At 28.9% G+C, this 15703-nt stretch overlaps 2 protein-coding genes across 4 annotated transcripts in view; one reads left to right on the top strand and one right to left on the bottom strand.

The window, feature by feature from the left end:
• LOC129908298 (uncharacterized) overlaps positions 1-15703 on the bottom strand; it is a 50790-nt gene that overhangs the window by 22445 nt on the left and 12642 nt on the right. The window contains exon 1 of one of the 3 annotated variants that reach the window (XM_055984706.1): positions 10867-11216. The exons of 1 other annotated variant lie outside the window; for it this stretch is intronic. In XM_055984706.1, coding sequence (XP_055840681.1) covers positions 10867-10896 — 30 coding nt within the window. In that variant the 5' untranslated portion in view covers positions 10897-11216. Of the gene's footprint in view, positions 1-10866; positions 11217-15703 lie in introns of those variants that run through there. One more of the 3 variants, XM_055984707.1, reaches the window with a different exon arrangement.
• LOC129908300 (uncharacterized) lies at positions 6677-8051 on the top strand. Its single transcript, XM_055984709.1, has 4 exons — positions 6677-7340; positions 7399-7523; positions 7585-7820; positions 7895-8051. The coding sequence occupies exons 1-4, from the start codon at positions 7136-7138 to the stop codon at positions 7917-7919; spliced, it is 591 nt and encodes a 196-aa protein (XP_055840684.1). The 5' UTR covers positions 6677-7135; the 3' UTR covers positions 7920-8051.

The raw sequence follows: 15703 nt of genomic DNA, 5'->3' as shown, positions 1-15703 counted from the left end.
AAAATTTTAATTTTGTTGACCAGTGTAATTAAAGAGTAGTTTTGGCAATATTAAATGTTTTTTGTTCAATTAAATGACAGTGGGAAAAGAGTCTGGCCACTTATAGATATTTTTATTGCTTTTTTTTTTTAGGTCTAAGTGCTTTGTTAAAGTATACCCTGCTTCGATACATAGATTTATAATAACTTTGACTATTCTTTTAATTTAATATCAAAAATTTGGGTGCGAATTTTTGAGTAAAAAACACTCATACGCCCTTCGTTTTTTTTTGTTGTTACCATTTTCCAGAAATTTTTGTTATTAAACTTGATGCATTTGGATTCGCTAAGCCTAAAAATCACAATGGTTCCTTTCTAGAAGCTCTAATATTTTAGATATTTTAATTTTGCACATTTTGGGTGTATGAAATTTCAGAAAACTCAGAAATATAAAATGTAAAGTGGCATGAAAATTTTCTTACTGCTACTTAAAAAAAAAAAAAAATATATCTAAGTGAAAAATGCTAGTTTGGAACCTCAAACCTTCGGCGTGACAGTCCATCGCTGTTACTATTCCGCCATGGCCATAAGCAAAAGTCCGAAAGTTTTATCAATGTACCTATTAAATATCAGGACTTTTCACGATCCAATTATATTTCGAAATAAAAAACAACTTTTTCAAGTAATTTCCTGTTATAATCAACAGCTTCAATAAAATTGACCATTTTATTTTTTCCTTTTATTTTTTATTATTTCTTGCAATTATCGTAGGTTCATTCACATTTCATTTCTCCTAGGATCTGTACCAGACACCAATTACGTATTGAAATTGGTTAAAAAAAAAACCATTGCTTTCCAAACACTAAAACTTTATTGAAAGAAAAACAAACAAAAACAACAACGAAAACAAATAGTGTATCCTTGAAACTTTGTTTGTAGAGTTTTGGGGTCTAGGTACCAAACTACACTATCATAACAACAGCGGAATGGGAAAACTCCTTCACCGTTGTAATTTACTCCCGGATGGCATTTCTGTGATGAAAATTCATTCTTTTGTTGTTAATTCAATTTCTTGTCATGTAACTATGCTTTTCCCAATAGAGAGTAAGCGTTACACAGTAACTTCCGCTATGAACCGAACCCAGAGCAACACAATAGTTTGGAAAACAAAAAAAAAATGTGAACTCTCGGTGTTCTGGACCCATAGTAATAGTCAAGTCAGTATGGATGTTCTATATTGGTTCAGTTTCTAAATAACAAAAAAAAAAAAAGTAAACATTCATGATTTTATTGTATAGAAGAGAAAACCTCTCTCTTTCGTCATCGTCAACATACAGAGATACAAGTTGTTGTATAGTTGTGTTGTTCTACTTGAAATGCCAAAGCAATCCTTAGAGAGATTGAACCAAAAGGCGGCAAAAGGAGGAACAAAGAACGAATCTGGAAAGTTTTTAATTAAAAATTGTTCGTGAGGTCGGTTAGATGGTGGTTGATTGGTTATGGTTTTTTTTTTATTTTTATTTTTTTTTTTTTTTTTTTGAGGGAGATAATATAATACCCCACCACACAGGGTGAGGAGGAGGTGATTTTGACCACAATCATTGGAATGTATTTATAGACCATCACCCGATTTTAAATCCTGTATTTTTTTTTATCTCGTTTTTGTTTTTGGTATTCGTGTTGTCAACGCCGCTCTGTGATTGGAAAGTTAATTAAAATTGTGGTTAAATCAATTTTCAAAGAGAGAGAGAGAGAGAGAGAGAGACAAAGAGAGAGAGAGATAGGTAGAGAAAAAAAAACCTTGTGTCAGCAAGCAAAAACCCACTCAATAGTATAGGTTAACCTATCCACGTGCATCCAAAAAGTCCTTATGGGATTTAAAGCATCAGACCGTTGCGTTCGTTTTTTGGTAGGTACCTATCCAATTAATTTATGTTTTTTCTTCTCCCCCCTCCCAACACTCTATCTCTATGTCTCGTTTTTCTCCCTCTTTAGTTAGGTATCTGTAATTGGAAATTTGTTCCAACATTAAGCTAAAAATTAAGTGAAAATCACTTTAACCGGATAAGTAAGCAGGAAAGTTATGAAACGTGACCCCAGTTTATTGGGTGTGCTTTTGAAAATTTTGTTTTTTTTTTTTTAATTAGGTAAAATTTTAAGCTGGGTAAAGTTTATTGATTAGGTAGATTGGTTAGATTTTAGTTAAACAAAACTAATAAATGTCCACCATATTATCAGTGTTTGAACTTTGGCGGTTGATGTGGTTGTATATAGCAGTATAGAGGTGTGGGATAGCTTTAGCCGGTATATGCCAGCTTTTTATTTAATTTTTTGAGTGTTCACTGTGGCGAATACGTAACTTTTTTTTGTATTTTTAATTATTTTTTTTTTTTTTGTTAAAATCGTGCTTTAAAACTCATGGAAGGAGTTCTTATCTTCAAAATGTGAGTGAGTTATCTCGTTATAAATAGCATCAATTATGGTTGTCCTTAAAAATAGCCTTGACATTTGGAGACATCTAAATGTCAAAGATATTTCATTTTCAGCTTCCAGATAAAAAAAGATTGGAAGTTAAAAAAAAGACTTTTGAAGACAAAATGAGCTTACGTTTTGTGAGTGTAAAAAAATGTGTGATTGTGGAAAAACGGCCTAAATAAAAAATGGTCAAGCATATAATAAAGTTACAATACAGGTTTCTAGATAATATTTTAAGTACCTACAATTTTGGGTAAGTATGTATGTTCATGCATGGAACATATCAAATATTGAAAATTTGGATTTTCAGAAGCACACTCACATATACGATTCTTAAAAGCTTTGGGTGGCTTTTAAATTGTGAAAAAGATAATTGAAACACTTGTTCATGTAAAAAAATAAATTTATCTTATATCCGAGTACCTATACATACAAATAGTGGAAATCGAAGTGATAGCTTTGCAATTTGCCCAGTTTTGAAGACTATCGCGAATTACTGTGACTTTTAGATTTTTGGCCAGGCAATATCCATAACTTAATGCCTCCCATCATACAAATTTTTTAAGTTATTGCAATTTTTTCTCGAAAAGAACTCCAACGATTTCGAATAAATTTAGTACAATGTACATATTGATCTAAAATTCTAATAAATCTTCAAATTTATTTTTTCTCAAAAAATTCGAATAGGGGAAATATGGCGTTGGTATTTTTGAGAAAACTGACATTTTGGTTATTTACGTACATATATCTGTTTTTCTTTGAAAGCTGGACCGATTTTATTTAAACTTTTTAAATGATTGATTTAAATGATGATTTTGTTGTATTAAAATTTTCAAAAAAAAAATTTGAAAAATAAAAAAAAAAAACATTTTGTTCTCATTTCTTTTCTGATATCCAACCAAATCGATGTATTTCCAAGGGTGAGCTAATATTTAAGTACTTTGAATTATATGAGCAAGTACGTGCGATCCTGTCTTGCCTTTTATTTTATATGAATTATGCTTGGTTTTATGGGGAAAAACAAAAATAATTTTAATAATGTGCCAACTTAATTGAATCAGCATATTAGATTGTAAAACCATAATTAATCGGTTTCTCTTTGCTTAGCAAAATATTGCATCATTTTTTACTTAACCTTAAACTATCTGTCTACATCGTAATAGAAAATTAAAAAAGCCCAAAAAAAATCAATTTTACAAAAATCTTTCAATTTTATAATTGATAATTTGTTCAAAATATCAAATTTCGTACTTTTTACACTTTGTACTTTTTATGCTAAAACAGTTTAAAACCGTGTTACTAATTTTAATGTACTAAGCTCAGACTTAACAATTTAGCTTGACAATTTTTACCGGTGCTTCTGTAAAGCTTTATAGAAGTTTTAGTAAAAACAATATAGTGTAACCCTTTGACTGCCAAGCTTTTAAGTGCCTTGAAATTTCATATTTATTGTCGCACAAAAACGTACGACATGGCAGCCAAAGCCTTAAGGAGAGCTCTAGAAGCGACAAAAAAAATTTGTGGAAAAAACACGAAGATAAATTCTGTCTTATTTGGCATTAATTCCAACTTTTCTATAACTCTCAATATATCATTATAAAACAATTTACTTTTGACAAAATTTATATTTTCCTTCTGATATGGAAAAAAATGAACTGCATTTAAAAACTTAATCGCAAATTAATTCGCATCTGCTCAAAAAAAAAACCCGTATCTAGTGATCTTTGAAAATACACTCAGAGAAAAAAATCCCATAAGTCGGTAATGGGACTACCATTAATGAAAAAAAGACTCTTTTTAATAGTATTTCAATAGTTTTGTACCATTGTATTAATAGTTTTGAAACTATTATTATTTATAGGACAGAAACTATTGATTTAATAGTAAATACTATTTAAACTTATGGTATTTACTATTGTATTAATAGTATCGTACTATTAACTGTCTCGGAATTCGAAAAATAATTTGTAATGGTGTATCCCATTAGATAATTTTCGTTTTAATAAGACAAATACCGTTGGTTTTAATCGTATATACTATAGTTTTAATAGTACTGTACTTTTAACTCTGTCGAACTTCGAAAAGTAATTTTTAATGGTGGATCCTGTTAGATTTTTTATGATTTAATAAGACAAGTACCATTCGTTTTAATCGTATATACTACAGTTTTAATAGTACAGTACTTTTAACTCTGTCGAACTTCAAAAAGTATTTTTTAATGGTGGATCCTATTAGATGTTTAATGATTTAATAAGATAAGTATTATTGGTTTTAATCGTATATACTAATAGTACAGTACCATTGGCTTCGATCGTAAACATACATTCTTATTTTAGTATTGTTATATTGAGTGTTTCATAAATATTTTAGACTAAAATTTATAGTTCATACTTTTGTTACGTATTATCAGCTCAAAATATTATTAATATTGAATATTTAAACATAGCTACACAAATTTAATAGGATTATTCACGTTGTTGATTATATTTTGAATTATTATTATTAATCTAATAAAAAGAATTGCCAATATCTCAGGATTGCCAGGAATGTAATGTAACACGACAGTGTTGCCAGAATTTATATTAATAAAAATCATGTTAGAAGTAAAATTATACTTATATGAAGATTTTTTTAAGAAAAAGAGATATTAAGGCGACAAACTACTATAACTTACAGTAGATTACTTTATATGTATGTATATTTCAATCATTAACACAGTTATGAGCGAGTTAGGAATAGCATTTGATTTAATTATAAGTAAATAAGGAAATGCACGACTCTGTAACCCGTACTTGCTTTCATTGTCCAAAATTCCTTCGAGTGAAAGAATTTTCATTATCTAATAATTTTCCTTTATTAATGGGTAGGGAGCCCCCAAACAAGAAATTCCCGTCATCGCGCCCACTAAAATTTTTAATGAGGAATAAAAGATAAAGTTAAGATGAATAAGATTCGCTTGGTCGGCATAATTTAAGTACCTAAGCCGGAAAGGCTGAAATGTCTCCATCATGACGGATTCAAGCTTCTTAGCTTGTGGGTGAATTACGTTCACATGAAGTTTAACAGATCATTTTCTTCTCAAAAACGACCTGACGGATTCTGATCAAATTTTTTTTAACAAGGTGTATTTGAAAGAGTTAAGAACACCCACACTATTTCATCCAAATCGTTTAGCCGTTTTTGAGAAAACATTTTTGGTGTTTGGTGACCCTTAAATTCGAGAACATTAAAGAAAGAAATCCTAGACCTTATCAAAAATTTCACCTGTACTAAATCTCAACTAAATCCTCCAAGCCTTTTCATTTGCCTTTGAAAAGAAAAAGACATAGGTCAAGGAAGGGCCTATATATTTCATCGCAGAGTTCCGGAAAATAAAATCTCAAAAACTGCAGTTGCAATACTTGCTCTATGACTATAACTTCTATAGGTAGAGCAAGTAAAATTAATACATATATATACAATCAATATGAAACATAAAATTAATAAAAAAATAGTATATTTTCGAAAGTTAATCGCAATTTATCTTTGCTGACGGGCTTAAGCATTGAGTTCTGAATTGTCGGAGTTCATGTTAATGAAATTACAATTTTTCTCAAATTGCGTAGGTAAGTAATGGAAGGTAAGTAAAATATTAGTGAGCTAAATACAAAAAAAGGGATACAAATTTTAACTACGTAATACATATTTCAATCGAAAATATTTCAAATTTTCTTAAAATAAAAGATTTTGCAATGTTTTTTGCTAATAATTTTTCAATAATCTTAAATGCTATAATATCAGACGCCGCCAGAGTCCCGTTATATTTTCATGGTATGAATACCATTATTGAACAATTTTAATAGTATATACCATTAACCTTAAAGGTAAACCATTAAAACTTCAGACTTATAATAGTATATACTATCAACTTCAATGGTATCCGATTAAAATGTGGAATATTTTTTTTTTAGATTCTTGAAATTCTCCACATTCGTTTCGTTAATGTCCGTGAGTGCAGACCTTTTCAAAAACTTATAGAATTTATCAGAGCATAGTAGTGAGCTAAATATATAAAGTGATACAAATTTTAACTACGTATACTACATATTTCAATCGAAAATAAGTCAGGTAGTATTCCTTGCTTTAAATTGTCTTAAAATAAAAGGTTTTTCAATGTTTTTTGCTAATAATTTTTCAATAATCTAAAATGCTATAATATCAGACGCCGCCAGAGTCCCGTTATATTTTCATGGTACGAATACCATTAGTGAACAATTTTAATAGTATATACCATTAACCTTAAAGTTAAACCATTAAAACTTCAGATATATAATAGTATATACCACTAACTTCAATGGTATCCGATTAAAATGTGTAATATATTTTTTTTTTACTGTTGAAATTCTCCACATTCGTTTCATTATTATCCGTGCGTGCAGACCTTTTTAATTCTTTAAATTGATCAGAGCATAGTAGTGAGCTAAATAAAAAATCATTGAAATTGGGGGTTCACAAGTTGTCTCAATTTTTTTTTTCATCTTAAGATCTCAAATTTTAAGGATTTTTTATAAAAATTTTTTTAACGATCATTATTTACGGATAAAAAGCCACTTGAAAAACATGAAACAATTCTTCATTTGTCCGCTAGTATAAAAGAAAGTGTTCGATTGAAAACCCTTTTCTATTATTATTTATAAAAAGCTATGGATCCCTGCGCACTTGGCAATTTATTGCTTTTTGAAAACGAATGCGAATTAGAAAATGAACAAACCATACATGTGGAGGGCAGCATTATTCTCGATGCATCATCTCTTGGAATGCAAAACAACGCAAGCGAGCAAAATGAACTTAAGGAATTAAATTGCGAAAAATTTGGATTCGACGAAAATGTGTTTAAGCGTGTGGCAGGTACCTTCAAAACTATTCCCAAATTTTTAAAAATAAACTCATTTCACATGCATTTAAGACAATGGTTTCGACTTGGAGAGCCTTTTGGTTGCAACCGAGTCGGAAATAAACGAGTTATTTCCCGCTCCTCTCTTAGGCACAAGGGCAAAATTTATGTTTCATTTGAATTTCTGGAGAAAGAATGTATGTACAATATATTTGAATGATAACTTGATTTGAAGCTTAATTTTTTTTTTTTAATTAGCCACCGAAAAATATTTCTGAGGCATGCAAGAACTGGATTGAGTCAAATTACTTAGAACCGAATTCCAGTTCAGTACATAGTAATATAAGTTCACCCTCATCTTCACATCGGTCCTTTGAAAATGATTCGATCTTTTTCGACAACAACACATTGAAAGAATTGTTAAGCCAGACAGAGAGGGGTCAAAGCATACTTAACTCTTATGATGAAGAAAAGCATCACTCGGACATACACTTGTAAGTTATCATTCACTTGGAAATCTGAATAAATAGTAACATTAAATTTTTATTTCCAAAATACATACTTCCAGGTTTAAATCGACTATAATATCCTGAAACCAAACAATCAATCGCAACTTTTCAAACTCTGGCCTTCATTCATAAAACAAATCGTTCCCGTTATAAAAAAAACAAGTGAAGGAGAAAGGTTCATGTTCTCTATTAAACGATCTCGAGAGTATTAGCGCAAGTAGGTGTATCCTTCTTTTTAAATACATATTAATTATTTTTAATTTTCAATATTTTATATTGCTTCCTTGCCCATTTCAATTTTTTACTTGCGATATAGGTACTATAGGGCAAGTTTAGGATTCGTAAAAAAAATCGAACTCGAGATAACAATTTTACATGACATTACGATGATGGAGAATGCCAAAAAAGTGGGTCCGGCAATTCTGTCTGTCTGTCTGTCTGTCTGTCTGTCTGTCTGTGTGTCTGTCTCTATCTGGAGCTGCAGCCTAAACGAGTGAAGTGATTTTCTTCAAACTTGGTAGTTAGCAGTTTTTGGTGATTCCCTAGAGGGGAAATTGAAATTTTTTTTTTATGACCAAAACTAACGGTACCTGCCATATAACGGAAATAGAAAAGTTAATTTTTTTCAAAAACGGCTCTAACGATTTTGATTAAAATTTTTGTGTGTAGTACTACACATAAGAGCCAACTTTTTAAATAAAAAAAATATTTTTTGTACCGTTATTAACGGTACCTGTCATAGAACGGGTTTTTTCATTTCTGAATATCTCGTACAACATTAACCCGATTTAAATGAAAATTTTTATACAAACGTGTGTAAGTAAAGATAATATTAAAAATTTAGAAAAGTTTCAAAAAACGCATTTTTGGATTTTTAAAAAATATTTCAAAATTTTTTTTAAAAAAATCAATTTTTTGAAAACGGATCAATGAAAAATTTTGAAATTTAGTTTTTATGTGTAAATTAATTATTTCTTCAAAATGGCATACCAACTTTTTTTTTGAAAAATGTTAAAAAATTTTTATACATAAAAAATTATTTTTTTAAAAAACGGCTCCTACAATTTTCAAAATTTTTTTTCTAAAAATACCTTTTTATACGAGAAATAAAATGGCATATTTGTTTTTTTTTTTAAGATATTTTAAAAAATAGTTTTATTAATTATAAAAACAGATTTAATTTTTTTATACTACTTATGAAATTTCTTCAAAATATCAAATTTTAAATTTCTTGAATAAAAAGCTTTAACATTATAGTTACTTTAAGCATAAGAGCAAGTACGTGCGACCCCAGTCGTGCAATTTATTCTATCCTCATTTGTTAAGTTCCTTTTTTCAAGCTTTAAACTCGTGTAAGCTGTTATCATAATTTAAAGAGTTAAAAATGTAAAACAAAAAACAAATGTCATGGCACTGTATAACGTATTTCGACAGTCCACCAATTCATATCCATTTCTTAGCAAATAATCATAAAAGTTTTTAGACTGAAAAAAAATTAATCTACTTAATTGAATTAATTTGAATTAATCTTATACAAGTATCTTAAAGTGTTGAGACTAACAAAGTAAATTAATTAAAATTATTAATTAAATGAATTAACATTTAAAAGTATTATTTAAGAAAATGTTATGGTTATATAATTATAATAAAAGAAATTTAAAAAATTGCAAATTTTGCTGTTTACATATTTAATAAGGCTTCTTTTTTAACAATTTGTGGATAAGTTCGGCATCTGGTAAGCTAAGTGAATAATAATAAAAGTTCAATAGTACACTACCATTAAATTAATGGTACGATACTGTTAAATCAGTACAGTACTATCCAATGAATAGTATTACAAATTAATGGTAAGATACTATAATATTAATAGTACAGTACTATTAAATTAATAGTACAGTACTATTAAATTAATAGTATACTGCCATTAAATTAATAGTAAGATACCATAATATTAATAGTACAGTACTTTAAAATGAATAGTATTACACCATTAAATTAATGGTAAGATACTATTAAATTAATAGTAAAGTACTATAAAATTAATAGTATACTACCATTAAATTAATAGTAAGATACCATAATATTAAAAGTACATTACTTTAAATTGATAGTATACCACCATTGAATTAATAGTCTTATACCATTATATCAATAGTATCATACTCTTGTTTCAATAGTATTAAACCATTAATGTGTGTGTTCGAAATTATTTAAACTTCGAATTTCGAAATTTCTTATTTCTTATTTCGAAATCTTTTATAGGATATACCATTGAATTTATAGTATGAACCTATTATTTCACATCGCCTAAACATAATGGTATGAAAACCATTGAAATAATAGTACAAATCCCATTGACCAAATTTAATAGTAGAAAACTATTGGAACAATAGTTTTCCTATTGATTTTATGGGATTTTTTCTCTGAGTGTAGTAAGTTACTTTTAATGCAGAAAATTAAGTGACGTGTTTACAATAATATTGGATCAAGTCCACTCCTCTACAAGTTGGATGTTTAAAGGCCTTATACATTCGTTGTTTGTTTATTTCTTAAATAAAATAGTAAAAATAATGTACAACATTTTTTTCAAAAATTCCTTTGGTTTTATAATTATTTCCATACGCCATCTATCGAATTTTTTTTCGCAGCAACACAAAAATGGGCATCTGGCAATGCTAAATAAAACCCGGAAATAAGAAGTGGCCATATTGTATTTTTGGACAGTAAGAAAAGTAGACACCAAAATGAATCGGTGATTAATTTAAATATTTATTGTACTAAAAAACTAAAATATTTTATATTAAATAAAAGAATCTAAACAGTTTCTAAAAAATGTATAAAAATGTGTTTAATTTAATTTAATCTTTTGAATTATGAAAGTGACATTTCATTGAGAAATAGATATTCGAAATAGAAGTAGGTAAAGTAGTTTTTTCGACGTCTTGCAGAATTGAGACGTGGAACAAATGTGAATCACGTAACGTAAACGTAGTATGAATTTAATAACGCTCACAAGAGTAAAAACACTTACATATTTTATTGAATAGAAATTAGTCATCATCTATTAATACGTACATCTGCAGCGCCATCTATTTGATTTTAGGAACATCTTTTTGTGTGAATGTGGTCCTAATTCGTCACCTCGTTCAGAAATCACACGATCACATAACAACGATCACAATAGCTAGATTGCTAATAGTGCAATAAAGTTGTTAAAGTGATACTTTTACATCCAAACAAAATTACCAATTTATAAATTTAGTACGCGGACACTTATTAATATAATTACTTTATCCAACACCTTTTTTTTGAGGATAATAACGAGTGAAAATCTGTTTAGGAACAAAAACTTGTATTTTCATAACGAAAAGTGCAAACTTGGCCAGTTGATTTAAAACTAAAAGACTAATGTAACATTTTCATTTCAAGTTATGAATAAATTCTTATCAATTTATAGTTTTTATTTGTTTCAAGTAAATATTCTTATCAATTCGTAATTTTGCAGTCGCAACAAAATTATAAATATGTGCAGTGAGTCAAAAGTGCAGTGAGTTAAAAATGAGCTCAACTGTTTTCTTATCTTGTCGCTATTTAAATAAAATGCACGACTGGATCTCACGAACTTGCTCTTAGGGTTCAAGTTGCTAGAATTTGTAGGACTTTTTATATAAAAATTTAATAAATGTAACTATTGAAGGTATGTAAAAAAAAAAAATTAAAAAAAAAATAAAAATCGTTTTTCAAAATTATAAAACAAAATCTGAACTAATTTGAGTTCTCCCCAAAACAAGTATGCAATTTCATTTGTTTTATTAAGATGTATGTATTTTTAGAAAAAAAAAAATTTTAAACAAATTTTTTGTTAATGATTTCTTTGGAAAGTTTTAAAATAAAATTGGTATGCCATTTAGTAGAAATCACTAGTCAACATCAAAAACCAAAATTTCAAAAAAAAATCAATGTCCGGTTTACGAAAATTTGATTTTTCAAAACAAAATTTTCAATTTTTTTATTAATCCAAAAATAAATTTTTTCAAAATTTTGTTTTTGGTTTAAATTAAAATTATGTTAATGCATTTAAAAAAATTTCTTTGAAATCGATTTATAAGTTTCGGAGAAAATGGGATTTAAAAAAAGTGGTTGTATGGCAAGTACCGTTGATAATGATTTCAAAAATTTTTTTGCATTGATAGATAGCCCTTGTCTTAGAACTTAAATTTGATTTTTTTAACAAAATCGTTGTAGCCGTTTTCGAGAAACTTCAACTTTACTAAAATCGTGATATGACAAGTACCTACTGCTATTTTCGTTCCAAAAAAATTATTTCCAAAAATCCCTCTGGAGAGTCGCCAAATAACTCTAAGATGGAGACGTGCTATACAAAACTTTATAGGTATCTTTACCCAAAAAATCACCTTTAAAATTCCTTATCTTATAATGAGACACACTGTATATTTAATACATTTGTATACTTTTGAGTGCATATGAAAGTTTGAAGTGCTGCTTTTTCTAAAGGGTGATTGATACAAGAATATTTTAAAAGACAATTTTGTTTAAAATTAGCTCAGTTACAAGTTAGTAGAACATTATTTTTGTCTAAAACCTACTTTTTTAAGATGTAGTTGCTGACGTCATATAAAAGTAGCGTTGCAGATGAAGGATTCTCTTTTTACAGATACAGATTGTAAACCAATACAATATCCACGTCTGTATTAAAAAAAAAAAAATTGTTGACATTTTTCGTCTATTTAAACAAGGTTATTTAAGATTGCTTAAAACTTTAGATTTTGCAGTTACCTAAGGAAAAAAAGGGAGGTTTTTATATCATATTCTCAATGTCCCTGTTCAAAAGTTTTTTTTTTAACTTGAAAAAAAAAAAATACTTCCAAAACTCTCAAGAAATTCTTTTTCTTTTGGATACATTCCAGGAATTCTTTCACTTTAAAGCGCATTTTTCTCTTAAAAAGTCTCTGCATCATGAATAAAAAAGTAACTATGCGTTGAAACGCATAACATTTTACTTTCTCTAACAAAATGTTTGCTAACTTTTTATTTAACCCATATTTATTTCGTTCTCATTTTTATTGTATACAAAAAAAAGTTTTTTTTTTTTTAATTCAAATAAAAACTAGAACAAACTTTGTATTTTTTTTTTAACTGTTATCCGTAATATAGGTAGCAAAGCAAATATACACTTGGTTTGAAAAAAAAAAGAAGAAATTGTTAAAAACTCTTAACATCGAAAAATGTGTGAAAATAAAATACGTTAAAGGACTTTATTGAAAAAAAAAACAATTCATGTAACGAAAAAGAAACGAAAAAAAAAATAAACTTCATTCCATGTATGAATGTTGTAGGTAGGTATGACCCATTGTATCCTATTGGCTTTAAGAATAAAATAAAAAAAAACCTACACACTCCAACCAACCAAATAGTTTCAATGGAAATAAAACACAATATTTTTTTTTTTTTGTATGTTCTGTTTGTCGTTGATACTCTTAACCATGCTCTCTAACATTTTTTTTTACCAAATAGGTAGAGGTTTTTTGTTCTTTCCATTTTCTAACCATGGCCTAGAAAAAAATTCTTATTGTTTTCCTGTCAGCCCCAAAGAAGATGATGGGCAAAAAAAAAAGAAAGTAAAAAAAAAATATAGAAAACTACAAACAATAGCGGCAACACTGGGGATATATGTTTGTTTAAAAAAAAACCTATACAGATGGAGCTAGAAGCTTTCAAAAATAATAATAAAAAAAATACAAAAAAGTAAACTAAAAAGAAATACGAGTGTTGGTAGTTCTTAAACACCAACAACACAAAATTCAAAAAAAAAAAACTAAAGAAATGCAAATGCAAAACATATAACAATAAGAGCATTTTTTTCATCTTCCTTTCCTTTTGGATTAAAAAACAAAAAAAAAAGAAGAAACATAACAAAAAAAAACTTCCTTAAACACAAGGACAATGCTATCCTCATATATTTGTGTGTTTTTGTTGTTGTTGTTCCTCGTAAGCTTTTTTTTTGCATAAAAATTGAGCAAAAAAAAAAACCAAAAAGAATCCCCGAAACCAAAAACCAGATCTGTTTTATGAATTAAACGCAAATAATCCTTTTTTTTTTCATTGCTGCCAAAAACCTCGTCCTTCGCCGCATAACATTAAACTTTTTTTTTTCTTTTGTATGTGCAAATATGGAGATGTATGTTGGCATGAAGAAAAAGAATAAGATTTAAAGGATTCCAAAAAAAAAAAAATCAAAAAAAAAAGGATGCTGTCCCACATACACATCCTACACACACCAAAACAGAGTGCGTATATAACAAACTTTTGTAATTGCATTTCTTCCCTTTAGAACTAAACGACATGACGACACATCACGGCAAGGCAGGGAGAGAAAAAAAAGAAGAAATCAGGATTTTGAACTTTAAAGGATGAAGAAAAGGATATCTTCTTGGAGGAGGATGATAATACTACAGACAGATAGATAGATGGATATAAAAAAAGGAGATTGAGTAAAAAGTATCATTTCTTTGCTTCCTTTGCGGGAAAGATATACAGGAGATAAGTTTCTTTTTGGGGGGTTGGGCAAAAGCAGGATCTACTACTAGAGGGCTCAGAGTGCTAACTTGGCGAAGAAAATCCTTTTGCTTCGTTCTTGGTTGTAAGGATTGCGGGCGAATATTAAAGTTATTTTGCAGTGATAGGTGTCATTCGTTTTAATTACATTTCTCGGCTAAGGAAAAGTAGCACGATATAAAATACGTATACTCTGTGAAGGATTCCATAGGATTGAGGATTCGCGGCTAGGAAGGATTCTAAATTGAACACAATTATTTGGCATGGTTTGTTTTTTCTCTGTTTTTTTTTCTTTTTTTTTCTTATTTCTTGCATCTTGGATTGGATTTTCAAGGAAATATATGTATGTAGGTTCCTACACTTACCATCAGCGCAACATCACGTCCTTATTCTTTTTTTTTTCTTCTTCTTATAAAACTAAAGAGAGAAAAATCTTTTAAAATAAAATTATATTTTATTTTATGTTTTATACATAATTTTTTTTTTTGCTTCTTTGCTTTCGTAAACAATCTGTATGCATTTAAATAAGGATATACGGCAGGAGCAGAAATATACTGTGTTTGCGCCAACAACACAACTGGGGCACAACAACAACAACCACATTCAACATCATTGCATCATCTCGCCATCATCAGTGTTCAGTGATGTATCCTTCTTGTGCTTCTGCTACTAGCAGCAGCCTTCTACATATATTCATTCATTCATCCTGCCAGTTCCTTGCATCATCATCATCATCGTCATCATAGTGATGATTTCGTCCTGTTGTGTCCGATCTGAACCAAACCGACCGACGTAATCCTTCATTTTTCTATATTTTGTTTTCTTTATTTTTTAGTCCTGTTTGTCTTGCTTGAAGTCTGGTTTGTTTTTGTTTATCCTTTCGTGAGCCTGGATTTAGGTTTTCCAGTTGCTGGGTGCAAGGATTTTTTTTGCTTCCTTTTTCTTCTATGTAGGTGTATATTTTTTTTGTCCGTCTTTTATTCGTGCTCCTGGTGCTGGCTGATGCCATTCCTTGGTGCTGCTGGACACTTGGGTTATTTAATTAAAAATTTAAGTGGAGAATTGAAATGAGAAGGATGCCTTAGTGAATATTTAGGACGAATGTTAAGGAGAGAGAAAATTGTATACAAAAAAAAAAAGAAAAGAAAAGGAAAAAACAAAAAATTAAATAGTTTGTTTCTAGGACTGGTGCAGGGGTTCTGTGATGGGGAATCATAGAAAAGTGTCTTAAGGGAAATGGTCTGTTCTGTGCATTTTGTGCAATGGGTCACTATTACCAAGCACTTGTTCGG

This window comes from Episyrphus balteatus, chromosome 2 (assembly GCF_945859705.1).
Source record: "Episyrphus balteatus chromosome 2, idEpiBalt1.1, whole genome shotgun sequence".
Classification (NCBI taxonomy): Eukaryota; Metazoa; Arthropoda; class Insecta; order Diptera; family Syrphidae; genus Episyrphus; species Episyrphus balteatus.
The sequence above is the reverse complement of the archived record's forward strand: the minus strand, read 5'-3'. Positions and strand labels throughout refer to the sequence as shown.

Coding starts and splice junctions, on each gene's coding strand:
- LOC129908300 (XM_055984709.1), top strand. CDS start 7,136: ATGGATCCCTGCGCACTTGGCAATTTATTGCTTTTTGAAAACGAATGC. Junction 7,341..7,398: donor TGTGTTTAAGCGTGTGGCAG/GTACCTTCAAAA, acceptor CATGCATTTAAG/ACAATGGTTTCGACTTGGAG. Junction 7,524..7,584: donor TGAATTTCTGGAGAAAGAAT/GTATGTACAATA, acceptor TTTTTTAATTAG/CCACCGAAAAATATTTCTGA.